The sequence below is a fragment of the Engraulis encrasicolus genome, chromosome 4 (assembly GCF_034702125.1).
Source record: "Engraulis encrasicolus isolate BLACKSEA-1 chromosome 4, IST_EnEncr_1.0, whole genome shotgun sequence".
NCBI lineage: Eukaryota > Metazoa > Chordata > Actinopteri > Clupeiformes > Engraulidae > Engraulis > Engraulis encrasicolus.
The window spans coordinates 50,969,936-50,989,935 of NC_085860.1; the positions used below are offsets into that span (position 1 = coordinate 50,969,936).

Below are 20,000 nucleotides of genomic sequence, written 5' to 3' on the forward strand. Positions count from 1 at the left end.
GTACTTTATTTATTATTTAATGTAGGATGCCAGAAGGTGCAAGTCTTTACTTGCTATTTTTTGTTAAAGGTGAACTGTCTGTGTAGAATGTGGACAGAATGGGTACTGCAACTATGCTGCTCATTGAAACTGGGCTGTCTATTACAAAATTTGACCTTTTCATGAATATTTACTAAATAATAATAATGATCTTTCTAATACTAGAAATAAAATGCAAAAATATTACACGGTGTACCTTTAAGGTTTCATGTCAGAGGGCGTGAGAATGCTGCCAGGGACATTAGTGCACAAGTATGATGGGATTGCTGCCAGGGACATTAGTGCACAAGTATGATGGGATTGTCAGATGGCATGAGTATGAGACTCAGATCACAATTGGTTTAATTTTTGCTGCGTTTTTATGTCTTTATTATGGCAAAGATGGCAAAGACTGGGAGAGGTAATGAGTAGGAGGCAGAGAGATTAGGTGATGTTGTAGTCCTTTTTAGATGCGTTATAGCGTCTCTATAAGAGATGTATGTCCGTCCGTCTGTCCGTCTGAAACGCATTCTTAAATTGTAATTCTCTCCTGTGTCCACAAGGTGGCAGAGTATCTGCATAGACCAACTTATCTTTGTCCGCCTGTCGGACTTGTGTTGAAGTTCTTTTCCTCAGTTTCCATGTTGGTGTAGTTACTGCGCGCTGCCTTTGGAGGGCAGTATTCTATTTACTCTCAATGGGCAGCATGGATTACTGATCTTGGAGAAGCAGAGGGCGTGAGGATGACCCCCGTGACTCAGATATAGGAGGCTACGCTACGTATCAGACAGCTATTCCCCCGTGACTCAGATATAGGAGGCTACGCTACGTATCAGACAGCTATTCCCCCGTGACTCAGATATAGGAGGCTACGCTACGTATCAGACAGCTAGTCGGTTAGCCAAAGCAGCTCAGTGTCATTGTCAAGGACGCTCAAATGTCTATGTACACTATCAATACTCCGTGTGTATTTTATGTACACTATCAATACTGTGTGTGTATTTTATAGAGGGTGTGAGCAATGATGGCAGTGGTTCAGATGCAGTATACAGCAGCAGCTAGTCAGTTAACCAAAGCAAGGATGCTCAAATGGTTATGCACACTTTCGATACATATATATATATATTTTATTTATGCATTTCAGTTTAATTTGAGCCAGGCAACACTTCATGATGGGTTGTGGCTTAATTGCAGAGCAAAATAATTTAATGAACAGCTTGTGTTTTTTGGAAGTACTTTTTGTGGCTTTTTAGGCCTTCAATAGGGTAGTTTGAAAGCACACAGGATGTGAATAGGACAAATGGTGTGTTCCAATACTCGTACTGTCCGCCCTTCCCGCACTGTGTTTGGGTACGCAGGGTGGTTCCATTTCTAATCGCGACGGTAAAGTGTACTGTAAATTACCCGGATAACGCCCCCAAAATGGCCATTTTTTGAAGTGTGGAGTTACTGTACACTTTTCGCACTCAACGGCCGCCATAGTTTTGATTCCAAAGACAATCGCCATGTGTATTAGAGGCAGGGGTAACTTTAAAAAGTGTCAGCATAACGAACAGTGCCTTCCGTGATGAATTGCATATTGGCGGTTGGTAAACTCGGATGACACGCAACCAACCGTCATTTTCGTTAAGTGTATCAGACAGAATGGGAATCGGAATGTACTCGCCTCGTGAATCGTGGAGGGTGGAAAGGGTACTTCACTGCACTCAAACAAGGTATATAGTACAGAGGGCGAATAATGGAACAGACCAAAAGAGTTGGGATAGGGCTAAGAAGTCACCCAGGTCAGACTTGAATCTTGGTCCCCATGAGCATGGAAGCCCCACATGGACAGATCAGATGCCTAATGGCACAAACACACCAAAAGCGACTAGAGTGACGATGAAAGTAATTGCTCATGTCCATGGGGAGCAGTGCGGTGGGACGGTACCATGCTCAGGGTACCTCAGTCATGGAGGAGGATGGGGGAGAGCACTGGTTGATTACTCCCCCCACCAACCTGGCAGGTCGGGAGTCGAACCGGCAACCTCTGGGATGCAAGTCTGACGCCCTAACCGCTCACCCATGACTGCCCATCATGACATCATGACATAAGATGCTGATTATCTATGATGTGGTTCGGTGACAGCCTCTGTAGCCAATTGGAGTATTGGAATGCATGCAGATGCTTATACTCATACAGCTTTGGTCTCTTTGGTGTGCTTGCGAAGTTAGCATGCAGCACCATAGCTACCCCACGAGTAGCTTCTGTTTATGGAATATTTCTCATGAATGTGTTACACTGACGTGTACTCTGATGTCTAACCTTGATGTCTACTGTTGATAGTTTCAAGAACAGACTTAAGACAAGGCTTTTCTCTGATGTTTTCTCTTAGAGATGTTTTTGATGTTTTTAATGTATTTTTGATTTTATCTTTACTTTGTATTCCCTGGACAGCTTGTCACTATTTCTGTTTTTAAGTCACCTTATGTCAGCCCAATGGATCAGTTTGTTTTTGGTACTTTTGCAGGACTCTGACCCGCCGGCCCAAGTCCACTCAGCCCACTTGTTGTTCTGTATAAAATGCCAAATGCAATGTAATGTAATGTAATGCGCTATACTAAATAAAGTTGCCTTGCTTTGCTTTGCCCTAACCCTGACAGGACTCTGACGCGCCGGCCCAAGTCCACTCAGCCCGTCACCACGGTGGTGGAGGTGTACCACGCCAACCCAGCGCAGTCCTACCACCCCGCCAACCCCCCCCAGCCCCATGCGTATGGCCCCAACGCGGCCCGGTCCTACCAGACGCTGCCCAAGACGCCGCCCAGCCAGCGCCACCTGCTGCCCAGCGACTACAAGTACGCCCACGACCGCCTCAGCCACTTCCGGCTGACGCACGGCCACCCTCCGGCTGAGCGGGCGGGCAAGGACAACACGGTGTGGCGGCTGTACGAGTGGCAGCAGCGGCAGCGGTACCGGCACGCCAGCCCCACCGCGCCGCTCTACAACCCCAGCGCCCCCGCGCCCCTCTACAACCCCAGCCCTGACTACCCCGGCCCCCGCCTGGGGTACCACCCCTCCCACGACACCAGGGTACGTTATATACTATACCACCCCTCCCACGACACCAGGGTATGTTATATACTATACCACCCCTCCCACGACACCAGGGTACGTTATGCTAAGCTGACACCAGGGTACGTTATATACTAAGGTGCACTGCACTGTATGGCGTTGTGTTTTTGGGTACCACCCCTCCCACGACCCCAGGGTATGTTGTACTAAGGCAGTGATTCTCAAAGTGTGGTCCGGGGACCACTGGTGGTCCGCGACAGAGCGCAGGTGGTCCGCAAGGGGATTTCTACTTTTCCAAGACAAGCTAGGAGTAGGCTATATTTTTAACATAATTAAAAAGCTAAACATAGCTGAAGTCTTATTTTTCACCACAATAAGAAAGGCTTATAATGTGAATAAAACCTGAGTGGTCTGTATCGAAATTAGCAGCATCAAATTAGCACCCCTCAACTGTCACTTCAGTTGACAGGTGGTCCCTGAATATTTTTAGGGGGACAAAGTGGTCTGTCTGAAAAAGTTTGAGAAACACCGTGCTAAGGTGTACTGCACTGTATGGCATTGTGTTTTTGGGTATCACCCCTCCCACAAAACCAGGGTACGTTATATACTAAGGTGTACTGCACTGTATGGCATTGTGTTTTTGGGTATCACCCCTCCCACGACACTAGGGCACAGTATGTTCAATGAAAGCCCACCTTGGGAAACTGCCATTGTCGTTGTGACACAGCACTCCACAGCTAAGGGTGGGCGATATATACCGTCTGCGAAGTTATCGTAAATGTTGTTTTGACGATGAGTAATTTTGCAATATCGAGATATTTTTATGAAGACGCTAAAATCAACAAAAGCGCTGTGACAGGACTCATTCAGACAGTGACGACAGCCAAGCCTTTCAGCCAATAGTAATGTAGTTGTGAACTGGAGAAAAAAGTCTGTGAACCAATGAGCAGACAGCACTGAGGGGGGCGGGCTGCAGCGTTTTGCCAGACAGGAGAGAGGAACTTCCGTCCGTGTCACTCGTGCACAGACAGCACTGCTGCTGCTGGGCACTGGAGGAGAGTTGCTGTTATCCAAATGGTGGATTTACATGAGGAATTCAACCACTAAACCAGCCATTGCATGGTGCTGAGGGCGTTTTGAAACTATGGGTGCATCCCAATATGTGACCTTGCCTCCTCCACTTGTGCTTGTCTCCTCGTCCCGCCTCCTGGCCCCTCCTCCGTGGAGAAAACAATAAAGTTTTCCAGCCGTCAGCCTCGCCACAACAACTTTTGAGGGACTGTTTTTCATTCACCATCCCAATTGCAAATGAGAAAAAGACTTTACAATTGAGCTTTTGCAATATATTGAAATATAATGCTGCTGTCAGTGATGTCATCATGACGAGAAGCAAGTGGAGGAGGCAAGTGGAGGAGGCAAGGTCACATATTGGGATGCACACTCTGTGCTTTACTTAGCAACCATCTGTGATTATGGAAAGCCAAATAGTTAGGAAGATAAATAGCTTTGTCTCTGGTCTGAGAAATCGCTAGTTAGCATGCTAGTTAGCGAACTAGGCTAAGCAATGTTGTTCTCTACAACTATTAGTGGCTGTTACTCACTACTCAAACACCCACCTGCATACAGATGGCATAACTGCTTAGGTGGACAAGTACTGTTAAGTTAGACTGGTGCAGTGAGTTAAATTACAATGTGTGAAATTCAACACATGCAATTTGCAGCTGCCCTAGTTTCCTATCCATGTACTGTTTCCAGTCAAAAATAGCTGTCATCTAACAGAATCAATACATTATAAAACTATTTTTTATTTACATGGATATGTTTTCATGCCAAGTGATGAAGTATTACTTTACAGACCAGAGCATATGCATGTTATTAAATTCAAAAGCTCTTCAGCACAGCATTCCTCCCAACTCTCTGTCCCTCCCCAGTTACAACACAAATGCAGCACTACTACCTAGGGTTGCCAACCGTCCCTTGAAATACGGAATCGTCCTGTATTTAGAGATAAAAGTACGGGTTCCGTATTGAACTGAAACGGGACACAGGACGTTAAAATGCAAGAAATTACATCTAAGAAATGCTAATTTTTCTGGGGGACAACCCCCAGACCCCCGGCACGATGAAATGTCCCGTATTTTTTTCATTGACAGTTGGCAACCCTACTACTACCTCCAGTGCAGAATTGAAATTTGTCTGGAATCATGCACAAATAATATACAGCATAAATGTGTAGCTTTGTTATACTGCCATGCTTTGTGATGTAGCCTAGTGTAGATATGCCATCATATACAGGTATCATATCATATCATTTATGCAGACCTCTTGGTAACATGCAGTTTAGGCTACATAGGCCTACAAATTATCTGCTTTACTCACCCTGCCCTGCCAAATTCCTATACAGTAAAATTCAAGCACATTGATTACCCCCCTCCCCCCTCTCCTGAAATAGGCCCTACTGGTTTTTGCAAGTGTTTTTTGGAAATTATCGTCAACTTATCGTTATCGTGAAAATTCTAAAACTTATCGAGATACATTTTTTTGCCCATATCGCCCACCCCTATCCACAGCACACAAAAAAATCGCATTTATGCCTCACCCATGCAAGGGGGGTGCTCCAAACGGTGCCCCTAGGGAGCAGTGCAGTAGGACGATACCATGACGATAGTCATGGAGGAGGATGGGGGAGAGTACTGGCCAATTACTCCCCCCACCAACCTGGTGGATCAGGGGTCGAACTGGCAACCTTTGGGCTTACAAGTCTGACTCCCTAACCACTTGCCCAGTACTGCCCCAACCCCTCATTACTATGGTGTGCACAGTACATTTTGTAGTGTTAATTCAACATTTAGAAACCAAATATGTTAAATTAACTCTCTCTAAATTGAAATTGGAATGTAAAAAAAGACTTTCTAAGTGTTGAATTTAGACCGCAAAATGTACTGTGTACTGTATGGTGATTTTTGTCGTTATACTTCAGTATAGAAATGCATATGAAGGACACACCATGACTGGGGAATACCCATCCATGAACCAAGTGTGGTGTTGTGATGTTTGTTACGTTTGAGGTAAGGACGTGAGCTTGGAAACGCACATATGCAAATGAAACCACAACGGGGGTACCCCCCCCCCCCCCATCTCATGGTAAGCAAAGGGTGCATTGTTTTGTTGCGTCAGTGAGCATGAAGTGGACATAGAAACTCTCAGACCAGTATGCAAAGCATATGCATGCATGCAAAAGAGAAAACTGGTTAGTTCACTCTCCTTTTTTTGAGAACACAAACTCACATAGACATTGGCCTGAAGACCACTTCAGATGTGTGTGTGTGTGTGTGTGTGTGTGTGTGTGTGTGTGTGTGTGTGTGTGTGTGTGTGTGTGTGTGTGTGTGTGTGTGTGTGTGTGTGTGTGCGTGTGTGCGTGTGTGCACGAATACACCTGCAAGTACGTGTACGTAAACTAGAATTGAAATTCCTGCACCCCTTCCAGGACAAACCCCGGTCGATCCCGATGCCTCCCTCGCTCGCGGACATCCCACCTCCCGGACCCCCCCGCACCCGCCACACCTCCCCGCGTCGGCCCCACACCCCGGCGGACCGGGTCACCGTGCGGCCCCTGGACCAGAGGCCCGTAGTGGAGGTACCGCCCTCCGTCTCCCCGCGCAGACACCACAACCACAAGGTACTGGATCTGTCAAACACCAAATACACATACTGTACACACTACACCACAAAAAACAGCAGCTCCATTGCAAACACACCATCACCATCACCACATGTTACTGGATGTGTCAAGCACCAAATACCATATTGGCCGGAGATTGGGTTTTTGTCCTAAAAATAGTGCTTTAAAAAAGGTCGTGTCATTTTTACGGACCAGACCTGAATGTTTCGTCCATTATTCTTCACACTCACAATAATGCCACAGCACTCACATCAAATTTGTGCATTCTATCCGTGTTTTGTTATGAATGTTGCACGTTTATCAGCTGTCAATGTCAACGCGATGCGGACAGTCAGTGCAAGGGGAAAAAACAGCACTCAGTGGTTTTGGTTGCTTTTACTGGTCATTCGACAGCATCAGTTGAAACAAATGGGCGGGAAATGAAAGGCAATATGACGAACCACTTATAAGTCTTGAATGCTTTCAATGGTCATCTGTGTGCACAAGAGAACGGTGCCTCTCTGGTAGCCTAACCCAGAGGTGAGCAAAGAGAGGCGGAGCATCTCTGTGTTGAGTTACTTATGTGCTCTGTTAAGAAGAGTTTTCATGGGTACTGAACGTACACATACACACTACTAGAGTACAGATCTAACTCTAATCCAAACCATAGCCCTAAACCTAACCCTAACCTTTACCCGGCCTAGGACCCCGCTAATCCCTAATCTTAACTCTAAACCTAACCCTGAGGTTTAACCCTTACACTTGTTTGGGTGGTGTGCTGGGCAGGCATGTTGCCTTAATACTTACAGGCGCTGCTGAGGGCAAAAAAACACCAAGACCAAAGTAGCCACCAGCCAGCTGAATTGCAAGGTAGAGGGAAATGCCTCACACGCTACAAACAAGTCAAGTTAGCTTTTATTGTCAATTTCTTCATATGCACAAGTCATACAAGGAATTAAACTACGTTTTCTCTCTATACCATGACAAGACATTGACATACACAAGACTGAAATTTTACAGACTGCCATAAAGTGCAAGACAGGACAGGTAACAGTGATGGACTGGTAACAATAAGTGATCAATAATAAATACAGTACAAATAAACATTCAACATTGAACATGTAAACAGAAGATAAGATGCATATAGAATGCTACACACTACATAATAAGGTACAATAAGCACATTCCAAACAATGGCATGAATACTCACTACTACAGTAGAGTCAGAGATTCTTTAAGTACAAGACACAAGGGTATTGGTTATGGTCCCTGGAGCAATGTGGGGTTAGCTCCCTTACTAAAATCGACCATGGTTGTACTGTAGTAACCATGGTTTTAGTAACCATAGTGTCTGTAAGTACTCTGAACCAACCATAGTATTACTATGGCTTATCCATGTTTTTTGAGGCGAAACCATGAAAACCTTGTCACTATGGTTATCATGGTTATTTATGGTTTAACCATAGTCACAAACCTTGCTCAAAAAACTATGGTTAATTGTGGCTTTCATGGTCACCCAAAAACATGATCTTAGATGATCTGTCTAATCTAATTGCATAACATCTTCTTCATCAGCAGTGAGGTCCAGCTCTGTGGTTAATTCAAGTTATGTCATGTCCAATTAAATATGACTCTGCATGCCCTCAATTTGACCTCAATTTTCACTGGAATGATGGCCTAATCTCTTTCTGTGTGTGTGTGTGTGTGTGTGTGTGTGTGTGTGTGTGTGTGTGTGTGTGTGTGTGTGTGTGTGTGTGCCTGCGTGCGTGCGTGCGTGCGTGCGTGCGTGCGTGTGTTTGTGTGTGTGTGCGTGCCTGCATGTGTGCCTGTGGGCGTGCGTGCATGCATGCGTGCGTGCGTGCGTGCGTGCGTGCGTGCGTGCGTGCGTGCGTGCGGTGTGCGTACATGTGTGCCTGCGTGCGTCCGGTGCTCTGTGGGAATGTGGGAAGTGAGGCTTATGATGGGATTTTTTTGTTGACTTGTTTGTTTACATGTTTTGTTAACTTGTTTTGTTTTGTGTTTATTCCAGTCGGCTACAGTGGACAGACGCTCAATGCCACCGTCGGGTTACATAACCCACACAGTGAGCGCGCCCAGCCTCTATGGCAAGACGGTAAGCAGCTGCAGTGCTCTGCAATACACACACAGAAGCTCAGTGACACCAACACACACACAAGAATGCACACACTACAATACACACACAGTACACCAAGACACACACACAGTACACACACACAGTGCACCAATACTCAGACCGCAATACACACACAGTAGCTCAGACTGCGACACCAATACACACTGCATTAGACACACACACACACACACACACACACACACACACACACACACACACACACACACACACACACACACACACGACAGAGCTCAGTGACACCAATTTCCTTCTGATGGAGAGAAGTAAACAACTGTTATAGAGGCAACAAGCCAGTCAGATATCCGTCTAATCCTTCAGCCACAGTCGGGAGATGGAGCTACACAACAGCTGCGGTGCTGTGTCTGTGCAGCAGAGAAAAGTTTAAAAAGAAAACAGATTTAGTCCTGTGCAGAAAGATAACATAAAGCATTGTCACCGTTATCTTTCTCCTACCTTTCTTTTACCTCCTGCCTAACTTAAAATGTGTTGAATAGCAGCATGTACCAGAATGAATAATCCATTTAAAAAAAAAAAGTCTTGCTTTTGTACTCTGGTGAGTTTGAAATATAATGCCTCATTTTAAAAGAGCCTTGTTTTTCACTCCGGTGAATTGTAATGCAATGCCTCATTTTAAAAGAGCCTTGTTTTTCACTCCGGTGAGTTGTAATGCAATGCCTCATTTTAAAAGAGCCTTGTTTTTTATTCCGGTGAGTTGTAATGCAATGCCTCATTTTCATTCACTGGCCTTTGGAAGTCCATGCAGCAAATCCATTTCCAGATCCATCTTGTTCCCGACTGACAGCATGTATAAAAGATGAGGGTGGCATTTAGTGTGTTATTTGCCATTAAATCCCTGTCACCCCCAGGTCCTGCATTACATTCACACTTGTGCGTCACCTCCACTAATCTCATACTGTATCCATACAAATGCCAAACAGTCTTAGTAACTCTGAAATAACTTTGCAAAACTGCCAACACTGTCCGGAGACAGGCAACCCACGTTATCAATGTACATTAGTATTATGGTAGTAGATCTTAGTGGTGCATTTATAATCTATTTGCTTTTTCCTTGTTATTTTAGTAGTAGTAATCGTTGTCATCAGCATAGCAGTAGTAGTAAATCACAGTACTAGTGCTCACAGTCATAGTGCTCAAGTAGTAGTAGTAGTAGTAGTAGTAGTAGTAGTAGTAGTAGTAGTTATGTACTCTATGTCTCGCTTAATCCCTCAGCTATCATACAATATGCGCCCAGAAAGTAGCCTACTTTTTCGACGACGGGACTAATGTTCATTTAATTGCTTCCTGGTTTGCAAATGCACTTTACGGAGGGAATTGGCTCCAAATACCACGGCTAAAACCTACGCTCTACAGTCCAACCTCAATATCCAATTGAATACAATTCACAAGACTATAGAGTAATGAGTAACTGGTATCGTTTTGATGAGGACTCCTTTGCCTGTGTTAGGCTATTTACCATGGCGTGCACCTGGACATGCAGGCAAGAGGAGCGTTACTTTCATTAGATTTCACGGGGCCTTAGATGAAGCACGCTGAGAAATTATGATAAACATCCCCAGAAAGTAGCCTACTTTTTCGACGACGGGACTAACTAGTTCATTTAATTGCTTCCTGGTTTGCAAATGCACTTCAGTCAGGCAGAGGGAAGGCTATACTACGGCTAGTCCAACTTCAATATATAATTGAATTCTCAAGACGACTTGCCAAGTGAGGTAATGACTATAACTGTTATCTTTTAGATTAGGACTCTTTAGCTTCTGCTATTCAAGCACGGTGTTGTCGCGGCTACTTGCAGCAGCTGATCATACCTACGGCCCAGTTCTAGTCCCTGTTGTATGGAAATGCGTGCCAGACAGCACCATCTACTCCCCCCGTCAACTTTCATGAATATTTATGAAGCCTAGTTGTGTTAGAACAGTTCCGCAGAACCTAATGGGTAAGCGCCTATACATACCGGTCACATTCTCCACTCCATCCACTCTCTGTGTGCCAAGCCTCATCCATCGTACTTGGATGGTCACTATACCCTCTGCACCCAACCTCACCCTCACCCCCTGTTCCATTCAGTGATGGACACACATGTTCACACCTGTTCTCACCCCCCCCCCCCCACACACACACACACACATCATTGCCACACCTCACCTGTCGTGATGCACTCTGCCTCCCCACCCCACCCCACCTCACCCCAACCCCCTTGTCATCCACAATACTTTCACCATGCCGCCACCTCACCCCTGAAACATCTTTGCCAAGGCTCACCTGCTGCGATGCACTCCCTATACCAACCCCCACCCCACCCCCACTCCACTCCCTATACCAACCCCCACCCCACCCCCACTCCACTCCCTATACCCACAACAAACCCCACCCCCACCCCCACCCCAATCCACTCCCTATACCCCCAACAAGCCCGAGGAGCTGACCCTGCTGCTGATCCAGCTGCGGCGGCACCAGGCGCTGATGTCGGGCGTCCGCAGCACCACCCACGCCCTCCTGGAGCGGTGCCACCTGGGCACCGCACAGCTGCTACAGCCACACCCTCAGCCTCCCCACGCCCTCCTGGAGCAGTGCCACCTGGGCACCGCGATGCCACACCGCTGTGCCCCACTACTACCTCCTCCGCACCCTCTGCCGTACCCGCACCCGCCACTGTACCCGCAACCGCACCCCGACCCCGACCCTCCACCACCACCACTACCACCCTCCACCACCACCGTTACCACCCAGTGCCAGCAGCACCTGCACCCGCACCCGGGCTCGGGCTCGGGCTCGGGCACCCCAGCGCAGGTCAGGGCCTTGCGGACGGACGCCCGTCTCTGCCTGTGTCTGACTCTGCCCGCCTGTTGCCGTGCCATTGTGTGTGTGTCGGTGTGTGTATAAGCGTATGTTTGTGGTGTGTGAATGTGTGCGTGTGTGCGCACGTGTGTGTGTGTTTGCGTGCGTGTATGTTTATGTGTGTTTACGTACGTGTGTGCATGCGTGTGTGTTTATGTGTGCGCGTGCGCATGGGAGTGTGAGAGAGAGTGTTTGAGTATGTGTACCAGTGTATGTGTCCATCTACAGTGCTGCAAGGGGCCTGCTCGTTTTTCCAACGCACCATTGGTCCGATGCGTCAATATTCAGAAAATTTCCCATTGATCCTACAGCACTTAGTCTTACAGACCTTTTACCCGATAAAATTGAACCCTTTGTCCCGACAGTCCAATGTTCAGAGCAAGCGCTGCTTTAATTTAGAGATTACCGTCATCTCGGATATGCACAGTGGTCATGCAGCTGTCTGTGACAGATTATGTTTAGGGAAAGTTTTGGTCAAGGCACAAATTTAAAACTCAGAAACATTGCAATACTGACAGCGTGACAGGTTAGGCTTGGGAATGGTTTTGGGTAGGGCACAATTGTAAAACTTGGAAACATTGCATTAATGACAGGTGGTTTTGGTGGTTTTGGTAAGGGCCCAGCTTGACCAAACGCCATATATGTGCTCGTCGCAGCCCATGCAGCTAAACTCTTTGGCACCGAGGAAAACAGGAGCAGGACATACGACCTGGGGAATTATGATAACGACTCCAAACAGCCATTGGTCGGAACATTGAGCTGTCGGAGCAAAGGGTTTAATTAAATTATTTCGAGTTAATGGGCTGTAGGATCAATGGGAAATTTTCGGAATATTGAGGCGTCGGACCAAAGAGACGTCGGAAAAATGACATGCTACCGTGCTGCAATGGGATGCTAGTTTCTAGTGCATATTGCTGCCATTGGGATGCTAGTTTCTAGTGCATATTGCTGCCATTGGGATGCTAGTTTCTAGTGCATATTGCTGCAATGGATGCTAGTTACTACTGTAGTGCATATTGCTGCAATGGATGCTAGTTACTACTGTAGTGCATATTGCTGCAATAGGATGCTAGTTACTAGTGCATAGTGCTGCCATTGGCCTTTGTTGGATGCCCACTGCCCTCGTACCCCCCACCACCCCCCACCCCACCCCCCCACCACCTCCACCACCACCTCCACCACCACCACCTCTAGGCTTGGCTGTGCTGAACAGCATGGCTGTCTCTTGACTTTGCAGCCGTCATGCAGTGTGTGTCCAGTCACAGTGCCTTGCTGACCTTTCTAAAGGTTTTCATCCAGAGCGTTGTTGTTGCTAAGCTACCGTGTGTACTGTATATGGTGTGTGCCTTTTAACAAGCCGCTGTGAAGTTCCTGACTGTGGCATTCCATCTGGACGTGTGTGTGTCACTGTCACTGCCTGATGTATGAGTTTTTGCATCTGGAAGCTAACTTGGGCGCCGTACAGGGCCGGATTAAGACGGCCTGGGGCCCCTAGGCTACATGTTGTTGTGGGGCCCCCTGGAAGGCAATTTTCTCGACAAATTTACATAGACAGTGTAATTATGAACTAGGAATTAAGGATAACTTGTCTATCAACTGTACCCAATATAACACTTGGAATTTGTCAATATTATATCCTGTCACAATTCCGCAATTTTTCACTTTTTGCCATTCAGGGACCCCTTGGCAGGTGGGGGCCCCTAGGCTGCAGCCATATCTAGCCTGTGCGTTAATGCGGCCCTGGGACCATAGACGAGTGATGAATGTGTGTCTTCTTGAGAATCTTGGGAATGCCTGCCCTGCGCATCTGTGTGGCACCGTCCAGTGAAGTCAAGTGCGTTATGAATGCTGTGTGTGCAAAATGTTACTGTGTGCCGCCCAACTGCAAGACCCGTCGACCAATATTGTGCATTCAAATTGCAATGTATTGATTACTGGGAATGAGTTCTTGAAATTCACACAAGTAGGGAAAATGTTGTACTACTGGTAGTCATCCCAGTGAAAAAAATCAATGCAGATCAGCCTTTCCATTGATCATGAGAAGCATAGCCAATCATCTGATTGATTATGCAACTTCAGAATTATATTCAATCTCTATGTTTTGTTATACACTGCACTGACATATCACACTGGGGTTTCTCTTTTACTTCAGATATGTAAAAGACCCTCTGATGAAGACGGAAGTTATACAGTCGAAACATGCCAGGTAAAAGATACAACTATTACATGTCTGAAGTAAAAGAAAACCCAAGTGTGATTTAAACATGATGAACATTATACAGGGGTTGGACAGAATAACTGAGACACCTGTCATTTTAGCTTCCTCTTGCATCCACAGTTAACCCTGTTGGATGTGGTTCCATCTTTCTAGGTGGTATGCAGATATTACCTTGGATACTGTGTTCTTGATACATCACAAAGACTTGCTGTCTCGGTCAAAGATGCAACAATTACTGTACACGCGCACCAAGAATTTCTCCTTTTTGAACTCTGATATGTCATCCATAATGTTGTGTGTATTGCACAATTTTGAGCAAAACTGTGCTCTTACCCAGCTAATTGAACCTTCACACTTCACTTTACTAGTGCAATGTGCAATTAATGACGATTTGCCAACAGGCTGGTCCACTTGAGCCATGAAACATGCCACAGTAAAATGACAGGTGTCTCAGTTATTTTGTCCAACCCCTGTACATGTACTGCCATATGTTTATGAGTATGTATCTGTCCATTCCCACATCGATCACATGCATCCTTGAAGAGGTCACTGGAATGTACACTTGTTGTTGTGATGCTGCATGTGTGTCTTTGCTTTTTAAAGAGAGGAAACACTCTACACAGGCACCTGTCTGTCAGAAGGTTTCCTTCAGAAGCATCATGCAATGATGAACTGGCTTTTTAGACGCACAGTATATACCAGCATATAAAGAGCTATATCTGGTACATCGATGGACACAAACAATGTGCTGTTATCTCTGCATTATGTATTCAAGAAATAAACTAATTAATGCAAACAGTAGACTAGCTAATGGGCTTTCTGAATAATAGAGTGTATGGATGTGTGTAATTATCACGTTTGTGTTAATGTGAGAGCTAAAATGCCTGTGCTGTCTGTGTCGTGTTGTGTGTGTTGTGTCTGAAGGCGGATGACACCTATGTGCAGCTGAAGAAAGACTTGGAATACCTGGACCTAAAGGTGTGACTCTAACACACGCACGCGCGCGCACACACACAAACGCACACACACACACACATTAATACACACATACACACACACACACACACACACACACACACACACACACACACACACACACACACACACACACACACACACACACACACACACACACACACACACACACACACACACACACACACACACACACACACACACACACACACAACAGTCACCATATTATGCACAACAGATGGCCCCAATAGCTCATAGCACACTTACACTTTACACACACACACACACACACACACACACACACACACACACACACACACACACACACACACACACACACACACACACACACACACACACACACACACACACACACACACACACACACACACCACTGCCTCCTGCATTACCTTTCCAGTGTCCTCTTTTTCATCCTAACTCCTTTAACAGTATTTCGGATATATACACACTGTGTATATATACGTATATTTAATTCTTCTTCTTCTTCTTCTTCTTCTTCTTCTTCTTCTTCTTCTTCTTCTTCTTCTTCTTCTTCTTCTTCTTCTTCTTCTTCTTCTTCTTCTTCTTCATCTTCTTCTTCATCATCTTCCTCTTCCTCTTCTTCTTGCAGCCATACTTCCTCTTCACCATCCTTTACCTCGTCTTCTTATTTTTGCACTACGCACTATACCCTCATCTTCCTCTTCCTCTTCCCCCTTTTTTAACACTTCCCCATCAAGTTTGCAGGTTTCTCACATGTGCTCTGAACATCTCATTGATCTTCATGTCTCTCAACACTTAGTACACAATCTAGAATATATCCTACTCTTGTCTTTGAAGGAGAGTTCCTGCCTATTTCAACAAGCAGTTGTATTGCTCACTATCCTTGACTTGTGAGTACCTGGCGATGCAGCTTTTTTTCAGCCTTTTCTGAGATCCTGATTGGGGGCATGTTTGATTTTAATTTTTCGATGTGTCCCAGCATCCCTATAAGAGGGTTTGTCCGTACTTCGGTCGGTCTGTCTGTCTGGCTGTCCGTCTGACCGTCTGAAATGCATTCTTGAAATTGTCATTCCCTCCTGTGCCCACAAGGCAGCAGTGCATAGAGGGACGCATCTTTGTCTGCCTCTCGTCGGACTTGTTTTACAAAGTGTCTGAACATGCTCATGTGTATCATGCCCCCATTAGAACGGACAGGATCTTGGAAAGGTCTGAACAAGTGCTGCATGGTCGACTACTACTAAGTCAAGGGTTGCGTGAGCAATACAACTGCTTGTTGAAATTGGCAGGAGTTCTCCTTTAATGCTAAGCTTGCCTCACAGGTGCCTCACTATCTCTTGAATTGTTCAATAGCCTGTTGGGCAGAGCAGCAGATACCCAACCAAGGATCGCTGCCTGCCTATTTGTCACCATAAATAATAAATCGTTATTATTATTAATATTATTATTACTATTATTATTATCATTGATCATCCCCTACTCTCCCCACCCTCCGGATGTCTCTCCGCTTGGCGCAGATGAAAAGCATAGAGCCGTTGATCCTTACGGTGCACAGTCTGTTACAGAACTGCACTGCCCGAGGCCTCGGCCTCACCTGGAACGTAAGCACACCTGCCGGCTAGCACCCCAAATACGTCACCACCCCCCCTTACCTACCCTAACCCACTACCTGTCCTGCACCCCTCCCTCGAACCCCTGCCTCTCCTCCTCCCTCTCCCTCCCCTTGAACCCCTCAGCATGGCTTATCACCATGCCCCTCCCCCTTCTCATCGCCATGGCCAGAGCTGCGTGTTGATTGGCCGCCGGCCTGCTACTTCCTCCTTTGACTCCGCTCTCTTCTCTTCCCTCTCCCCGCCCCCACTCCTACTCCTTCCTGTGAACCTGCCCCGCCTTTTCTGTGCATACCATTGTGATGCCACCGTGACTGTGTGTGATTGGTCCCTTGTGACTGTGCGTGGTTGGCTCGTTTGGCTGTGCGTGGTCGGTGGATTGGTTCGATTGGTTGGATTGATTGATCGATTGGTTGGTTGATTGGCACATGGCTGGTGCATGTGAGACGTCGTGATTTCCCCCCAACTTGGACTCTCCAAAAAGGGGGGGTCAATAAAACTCCTTGGCAACACTGGACATGAACCCCAAAGAAATGCATCATGGGAACATGCTCTCCTGATGCCACCATGATTCCATCCCAAAACCGCAAAAAAAGGCACTCAAAATGCTCATCAGAATACTGAGATATTTTCAGATCCCAAAACGTTCCATTTCTGTCTGACTTTTTGCACATCAGATATGTTTTTCTTTTAAAAATCACTTGATCACTTGTAGCTTGAAGAGCAAGTAAACTACATTGTTCACGACCCGCTGTAGAATCATGCAGTCATCAGTGCATTATCATGTATGTATGTACAGTATGTGCAAACTCCTTTCTCTCATGCTGTGTGATAGTTTACTATGTCCTCCGCACAGTATTTCAGATTTCTTTATTTGCTTTTTGTGGTAGCTGCAACCTAGTCACCATTAGATGGAGTACTTTTCTACATGCTCCACTCAGTCCACTGTCTCTCCAATGGTGGTAGCTCTTTCTCCTACAAACATTGATTCTCTTGTGACATAGTTGACTATCTCCTTCTTTAGAATAGCTGAACATGAGTGTTGAACGTGTCTTGACTTGAAAGTTCGTACATGTACATGTATGTTTGGTTGCCATGGTACTGCTAATGGGTGTTCTAACACGACGTGACTTTGACACACAGGTGGTCGGCACGGAAACGCTGACGGGACGCTCGGGGAAAGCCGTGAAGGTCGCAGAGAGTGACGTGGACGTAAGTCATCAGCGCCATCCATTCTTTCACTGTGCCATCCATTCTTTCACTTTTTCCAATCCACTTCTCTACTCTGCATTTACAGTGATACTGTCCCATTTTTGGAAATTATCTTATTTTACACCTTCCCTCGAGTTAAATGATAGGGTTTTACCGTTCTCCTGTACTTTCAACCGTTCTCTGTGTATGGCGGTGCCAATTGTACCTCCATGCTAGCAGTTAACATTGAGTCCTATGAGACCAGCTTGCGGCTAACTGGTCTCATAGGACTCAATGTTAACTGTTAGCTTGGAGGTAAAATTTGCAGTTCCATAACTAGAAAACGGTTGAAAGTACAGGAGAATGGGACATTATCACTATAAATAGTACGTCTAATTGTCATCTGAAAAGTCAGCGTCATTCAGCATCGGGCACGCCAAATGTGAAGACTGAACAATACACCTCTGGCCTTGACTGTTTGTTCTGTTACTTCAAAGGTAGTCTGTCTCGGATTTCAAAGCAGACATGCTTGCTGTTTGCGAGTGAGTCACTCACAGCAGCCTATTTGTCACCGTTTCCTTTGCTGTAAATAATAAATATTCCCTGACGGAGACACAGTAGACTGGCTGTTGGCAGGGCCCCCACAAAAAACAAAGCTTACAGTAAACAATCTCCTGTCCTTTGGGTACCATGTGATGAAGTATGACAGGCAGCTGCATTCATTTAAGATCTAGCTGGAGATGTTCCGTTTTATAGAATTGCATAAAATATTCATTTTGAGCGCCATAACTTTTATAGCGATACAGATGTGAGAAAGAAAAAACACATGCTCACATTGGCACAGTTAAGGACTGAAAAATGAAAAAAGGTCGCACCATGCATAGGTTTCTTTATTACACAAGTTGAGGACTACAATTCAAAAGAGACATCATGTTGCTTAAAGTTCACAATAGCAAACTGCCAGGAGCACATAAAGAACACATCACGTCAGGATGTGCAGTACATGTATTTTGGCCTGTTTAAACTGGTCGCTTGATGGATGTGGTGGTAATTTACTGTATGTTAGTTTGGCTGAACATCATTCAGGAGGTTTTACAGCATCATTCAGGTTTGCTCACCATGGATAGGCCAAACAGGTCAAAAAGTGAAAGCATGCACTCACATCAGTGGCACAGGTGCTGGACCAAATATAAGATAACTGTAAAGAAAACAAAGGTCCGCAACACTGTTAGATGCTCCCAAAATGTAATGGCACGACGTTTCGGACTAACCGTCCTCTGATGAAGGACGGTTAGTCCGAAACGTCGTGCCATTAAATTTTGGGAGCATCTAACATTAAATTTTGGGAGCATCTAGCAGTGTTGCGGATCTTTGTTTTCTTTACAGTTCGGCCAAACAGGTCTCAGCTGGCCTCTAGAATGCGGTTGGTGTTGCCTGTGCCACCCGTGCCACCTGTGCCCACACCTGTACCTTTTGATGTCAGATACCTTTGATAGAGTACATGGCAATGCATTCGAGGTATAAGTTGTATCCTGTGGCATAAACATGTACAGTAGATAGATACAGACAACATTGTTTTCATTGTTTCCCCGTAGTCATATAGCTGCTCCACTTCAAAGCAGAACGTGTCTGATGTCACAGTGAGACCATTTGCAAAAAAACTCCTGCACACTGACTGTTTCGCTGTTTCCTTTAATATGCAATGTTTCGCTCCTAGACCGTTTCGCTCCTAGACCTTCATCAGGCGCTTTGAAAAAACTCCCACGCACTCACCATTTCACTGTTGTCTTTTTTTCAGTCCTTGACCCAGGTGAATTTACCTGATGAAGGTCTAGGAGAGAAACGTCATGTATTAACCCATTGACGCCTGTAGCACCTGCAAAAAAGGCTGCTAAGCCCTAGCCTAGCGAGCTAAACCCATACAGCGGCCTCTAGGGGCGTCTAGATTTCTAGGCTACCTAAGCCCTTTTTAAGAAAAGTTGCCTACAGCCTATAAAAGCCTAAATATCTTAGCCTCTGAAGCACATAAAAACATGCAATAAGTTGCATTTAAACGCACAACCCTCATCTTGCATTAGAATGTGTTCATTCAGCTCTAACATAGGCCTACCAAGATTTTGAATAAAATTGTCTCAAATCTCATGAACCTGAATGTTGCGTCATGCAGCTCCAGGCGTCAGGGCCAATGTTGCACAACGCAACATCCAGCACCAATGGGTTAAAGACAACAGTGAAATTATGAGAGCGAGGGAGTTTTTTCA

At 45.8% G+C, this 20,000-nt stretch overlaps 1 protein-coding gene across 7 annotated transcripts in view; it reads left to right on the top strand.

Annotated features, from left to right (window-relative positions):
* Window positions 1–20,000, top strand: part of LOC134447928 (pleckstrin homology domain-containing family A member 7-like) — a 208,161-nt gene that overhangs the window by 169,628 nt on the left and 18,533 nt on the right. For 6 of the 7 annotated variants that reach the window (XM_063197645.1, XM_063197646.1, XM_063197648.1 and 3 more), the window contains 6 exons: window positions 2,662–3,091; window positions 6,561–6,752; window positions 8,764–8,847; window positions 13,898–13,951; window positions 14,888–14,941; window positions 17,692–17,760. In XM_063197645.1, the coding sequence (XP_063053715.1) occupies window positions 2,662–3,091; window positions 6,561–6,752; window positions 8,764–8,847; window positions 13,898–13,951; window positions 14,888–14,941; window positions 17,692–17,760 (883 nt within the window). The remainder of the gene's footprint in view (window positions 1–2,661; window positions 3,092–6,560; window positions 6,753–8,763; window positions 8,848–13,897; window positions 13,952–14,887; window positions 14,942–17,691; window positions 17,761–20,000) is intronic. The other variant, XM_063197647.1, reaches the window with a different exon arrangement.